The following is a 5,588-nucleotide window of genomic DNA, read 5'->3' on the forward strand; positions in this document are numbered from 1 at the left end:
AGTGAACCTTGGGGACTGGGAGAAAGACACTGTTTGCGGTAAGCAGAATATCCTTTCTTCTTATGAGACCGTCATGTTGTCATAGCAGTATTATCCAAACTTCACCCAGCAGAATTATTATTCATTTGAATATAACTATTTCTTTGCAGAACGTCCCATCGTCACAACACCAACTGCTGCATCAACTCCAACAGCCCTGCCAGGAGGTATTGCACCAGCTGAAGTGTAATTCTTGAAAAGCTCCAGTTATTGTTTCAGTAGTTTGAACTTTGTAAGATATAATGCTGAGAGCAAGTAAACAGCGTTGTGATGAAACTGAAATTGATTGTGATTTGCCATTAATCAGATTGTTCGTTATTACCTATATAAGTGAATTAATACAATTCCATGTCCCACAATGTCATTTACCCCATTCTAGGTTGTCCTATGGACTGCAACTTTGACCGTGGCTTCTGTGAATGGACCCAGTCTACAACGGACAGGTTTGACTGGACAAGAATGCAAGGCTCAACACCTTCCCCATACACAGGGCCGTCTTATGACCACACCTCTGGAGGTTAGTGGCAGTGAAACATGTTGGATTAATGAGTGGCGGTCATGTTTTTTTCCTGCACAACTGTAGAATTGATTCTGTTATTCAATTCAGGCAATGTTCTCGTACGTGGAAGTTATTTTATGATGTTGTTCTTGCTTTTCAGGCGGCCACTACGTTTATATTGAAGGCAATCTTGCTGACACAGGAGATTTAGCTCAACTGGTCAGTCCTGAATGCACGGCTACGGGGCCTCATTGCTTCCGATTCTGGTATCACATGTATGGAGTTGCTCGCACCATGGCCCTGAATGTGTATCTGGTGGAAAATTCAACTCCAGTACTGATGTGGACAGCAACAGGCAATAAAGGAGACAGGTGGTATTCAGCAGAGGTTGAACTGAACATCTCAGGAAGATTTAAGGTAAAGGTTGTGCTTGGAAACACAACTGGGAATCACACGTTATAGGTACACTACAGGGTTACCATGCTTTTCTGATGCACACAATGAAAACATTCGTTTTTACAGATTATCTTAGAAGGAGTGAGGGGCAATGATTATCGATCTGATGTTGCTGTGGATGATGTGTCCATTGAATTCAGATCTTGCTCAGGTACTACAACAGCCAAGCCCCCCCCCACACCCTCCCCATCAACCACAACTACAACAGCAACAACCGTCACAACAATAGGATCCACGACTTCCGTGGAAACAGGTAAGGATTCGGGGCCACATGGGGAGATACTGGAAACATTGTATCAATACATTCCACAAAGGTTTCATACAAAATAGACTGAATTCTTTCTTTCCAATTTTGAGTTTCTATGAGTAAGCGCAGTTATAAAATGCAATACCAACGGTCTGATTTTCTGCAGAGAGTGCCTGTGTTGTGTCGGGCGATCCTCACTACCAGACCTTTGACAAGCAAATGCATCATTTCATGGGGAACTGTACCTACACATTGTCCAAGAGGTGCAGTGCTCACAGCTCCTTGCCGTTCTTCAACGTTGAAGCTGCCAACGAATACAGAAGAGGCAATACGCGTGTATCGTATGTGAGCTATGTGAACGTGGAGGTGGACAGCTACAGAATCACACTGCAGAAGAACAGAGTAGTTAAGGTACAGTATGGAATAGCTCTGCATTCGGTGCCATTGACCACTGTGTTCCTCACAGCCCAGAAAACAATAATGACAGCTACATTACCACTACCTGCAGGTCAATGGACAAATGGAGAACGTGCCGGTGACAGTGACATCAGGTTTACATGTTGGACTAAGTGGCCGCTATGTCATGGTTTCCACTGGTTTTGGACTGCGAGTTAAATTTGATGGAGACCACAGAGTGGAGGTCACCCTGCCCAGTTCTTTCCGAGAGAAGGTTTGTGGAATGTGCGGAAATTACAATGGAGATCAAGCAGATGATTTCCTGAATCCTGATGGAGAAATGGAACCAGACTCTACCAGCCTAGGCAACAGCTGGCAGGTTCACAATGAGTCCAAGTAAGTTTTATTCTCAAAACCAATACTGTTTCAAAGTGATGTATTTGAAAACAGACACATCTTACAATTGACATATTTCATCTTTCAGTTGCTCAAGCGGTCCCGTAGTCTTACCAGAGTGCAGCGTGGAAGAGAAAGAAATTATTGAAAGCAAGAATTACTGTGGTTTGATCATCGATGATCACGGGCCGTTCAAGAAATGCCACTCGAAAGTAGCTCCAAGAGATTACTTTGTGAATTGTGTCTATGACCTTTGTGAGCTCAACATGGATGTTGATGCCCTGTGTAAGAGCCTGCAGTCCTATGCAGATATGTGTCAAGCACAGGGGGTCGATATACCACCTTGGCGGAACTCAACATTTTGTTGTAAGTACTTCTCTCTCTCTCTCTCTCTATACAGTACATGTAATGCAGTGTGTTGAACCCCAGTACCTTTGTGAGTATTAGATAGTATTGTAAACCACATTTGTCTGTCTTTGTCCGTCTCGTTTTAGCCATACCGTGTGGACCAAACAGCCACTATGAGCCGTGCAGCACTGCATGCCCTGCCTCCTGTGTTAATCCAAACGCTCCCTCCACTTGTAATCTGCCTTGTGTTGAAGGCTGCGCCTGTGACAGTGGATATCTTCTGCACAACGACAGATGTGTGTCCAGTATGCAGTGTGGATGCTGGCTTGATGGAAAGCATTACCCTGTTGGATCTGAGTTCTGGACCGATGACACTTGTTCAACGAAATGCACGTGCCCTTCCCGAGGTGGGAAGTTAACGTGTTCCGCAACCTCATGTCCAAAGGATTATTACTGCGGGATTTCCAATGGAGTGCCTGGCTGCTACCCGCATACCTATGGCATCTGCAGGGTTCATAATGACCCTCACTACAACACATTCGATAAAGCTACCCATCACTTCATGGGCACTTGCACCTATACATTAGCCAAGCTCTGCACTAATTCATCCTCGCTCCCATACTTCAACGTCGAAGCCAAGAATGAAAATCGGGGCCATCCTTCCATTTCCTATGTGCAGCAAGTTCACATAGATGTTTACAATCACAGAATATCCATAGTGAGAGGGAACATTAGTAGAGTCTTGGTAAGTGTTGTACCTTTCTTCAACAGCTGTATTTCAGCAAACCTCGAAAGACATGAAACACACACACACACAACACAAACACACACACACACACACACACACACACACACACACACACACACACTTATATATGCTTTCAATCATTTGTAAAATGAAAATGAAAACTTCCAAAAACTTGGCATGTCACATTTCCAAAGCTTGTATTTATTGTTTTTTTCTGGTGTAATGTATTTCACCATTTCTCTCCAGGTCGGTGGTGTTTGGAGGACTCTTCCTGTCACGCTACTTGCAGGGGCGATAACTGTGGGCAGGAGTGGGAGATATGTAGTTTTGGGGACCGATTTCAAGCTCACAGTTTCTTATGATACTGATCACACTGTAGAAGTGAAAGTGCCCAGCTCTTATTTCAATGGGACTTGTGGCATGTGTGGCAATTACAACAGTCTAAGAGGAGACGAGTACATGAAACCTGATGGGTCACAAGGAAAGGATAGTAATGAGCTTGGAAACAGTTGGCAGGTTGAAGATGGTGATTCCAGCTGTATGCCCAATCCTCCCCCAGACTTCTGTCTGCCAGAAGCAGAGGAACTCTATGGAAGTGACAGTTTCTGTGGTCTGATCACTAAAAAGGATGGACCTTTTGCCAACTGTCTCTCTGTTGTTAATCCGGAGAGCTTCTTTGAGAGCTGTGTTTTTGATATGTGTGCATTATCTGGAGCCCATCATTTGCTGTGTGATGCTTTACAAGCATATGCAGATGCCTGCCAGAGTGCTGGGGTGAACATTCCACCATGGAGAAATACCACCTTCTGTCGTAAGCAATTCCTTTTTACTTAACACCCACTATTCAAAACGTAACAGCTGTAACATAGTCGGAACCCTTTCCACAGTTAACCTTGTTTATTTGCATTTGTTTTAGAAATTCCATGCCCAGCGAACAGCCATTACAACGTCTGCTCAAGCGCCTGTCCTGCAACCTGCACAGATCAGGGTGCGCCAGAGAACTGCAGCAGACCCTGCGTGGAGGGATGCGAGTGCAACAGAGGGTTTGTACTCAGTGGAGGGAAATGTGTTTCTCTTGACGCCTGTGGCTGCTGGCATAATGGCCAGTACTACGAGGTAAAGAAACTAATTGCACTTTGAAACTTCCTATCAGATGTTCTTGATAGACTTCACACATAGACTTGCGCAAAAGCTAAGGCAATTTGTGTTCTGAGAGGAATACAACTAGCAAGAAGCAGCTTAGATACGGAAATGATCAGCTTTGTTATTTTCTGATTAGGTACTTTCTATATTTATACAATGAAAACTATTTTCCTCTCGTCTCAAAAATGTGCCTTTGCTTTTGCTTCAAAACAGGGCCCTACCGGTTTAGTAATTCCATTTTCCTGTATTTTGTTGACAGAAAGATGAAGTTCTCATGGAAGAAAACTGTGAAAGAAGGTGTCAATGCCTGGGAAATGCATGGGTTTGCACTCCAATGTCCTGTGGTCCTCAAGAAATCTGCAAAGTTCAAAATGGGCATTTGGGATGTTATCCAGAAAGCACTGCTACTTGCCACATCTACGGCGACCCACACTATAAAACCTTTGATGGGAAACTTTACCATTTCCAAGGCGCTTGTAACTATACAGTGACGGAGACCTGTGGAAATACATCCGTCAGCTTCACAGTTACGACTCGAAACGAGCACAGGGGTAATCCAACGTGGACGGCCATCAACTCTGTTGCTCTTCAACTTGAAGATGTGCATATAGCCGTGAGAAAGAACAATCTGGTTTATGTGAGTTACATTTCACTGAACGGCTTTGCTTCGCAATGCCTTTTCCTTCACGTAAACAGTTACAATCCACATCGAATCGTTCATTCATGTGTAAATCTTTCATTCTCAAGAAAGTATGCACTTTCTCTGCTTCACTTCTCTGCACAGTCATTTCAATTCATGTTTTGTAGGTGGATGAGGTCCTGAAGACCACTCTTCCTTGGAGTCCCAGACCAGGGATAAGTGTGTCTCAGAGTGGCTCTTATGTGGTGATTGACACCCACTTTGGCCTGCAGCTGAAGTTCAATGGAGACCATGAGCTTCTAGTCCACGTGAGGGAGAGGTACCAAGGGAAGCTGTGTGGACTGTGTGGCACTTACAGCAACAGCCAGAAAGATGACTTTATGAGACCAGATAAAGTTGTGGTTCAGGATTTCAATGAGTTTGGGCACAGCTGGAGGGTGTCTGATGACAAGTGGCCGTAAGTGTTCTTTACTTTATGTTCGTACTTTACCTTCCAGAAAAAGTTATTGTGTGTGATAGATATATTTGTCCAGTGTTAAAGGGAACTGGCCAGTGATCTGCTTCTGTTTATTAAAAGATGTGCTTCTGATCCGCCTCCACCTCCACCACTGTGCCCCCCAGTCTTGGAACAAGAGGCTGAGCAGCACTGTGGGATCCTCCTGGCTAAAGACGGACC

The 5,588-nt window shown here is 44.4% G+C and overlaps 1 protein-coding gene across 1 annotated transcript; it reads left to right on the forward strand.

Annotated features, from left to right (window-relative positions):
- Positions 1 to 6: 6 nt before the first annotated feature.
- Positions 7 to 5,585, forward strand: LOC121311351 (zonadhesin-like; the record flags this gene model as incomplete). The annotated part of the gene is made up of 14 exons (XM_041243927.1): positions 7 to 38; positions 150 to 206; positions 419 to 556; positions 699 to 955; positions 1,061 to 1,247; positions 1,408 to 1,652; positions 1,750 to 2,033; positions 2,122 to 2,399; positions 2,528 to 3,126; positions 3,376 to 3,940; positions 4,046 to 4,245; positions 4,532 to 4,909; positions 5,080 to 5,369; positions 5,490 to 5,585. Coding segments are annotated over exons 3-14 (3,509 nt in total), but the record flags the coding sequence as incomplete, so codon positions are not given.
- Between the last annotated feature and the right edge of the window lie 3 nt (positions 5,586 to 5,588).

The sequence above is a fragment of the Polyodon spathula genome, unplaced genomic scaffold (genome assembly GCF_017654505.1).
Source record: "Polyodon spathula isolate WHYD16114869_AA unplaced genomic scaffold, ASM1765450v1 scaffolds_3169, whole genome shotgun sequence".
Classification (NCBI taxonomy): Eukaryota; Metazoa; Chordata; class Actinopteri; order Acipenseriformes; family Polyodontidae; genus Polyodon; species Polyodon spathula.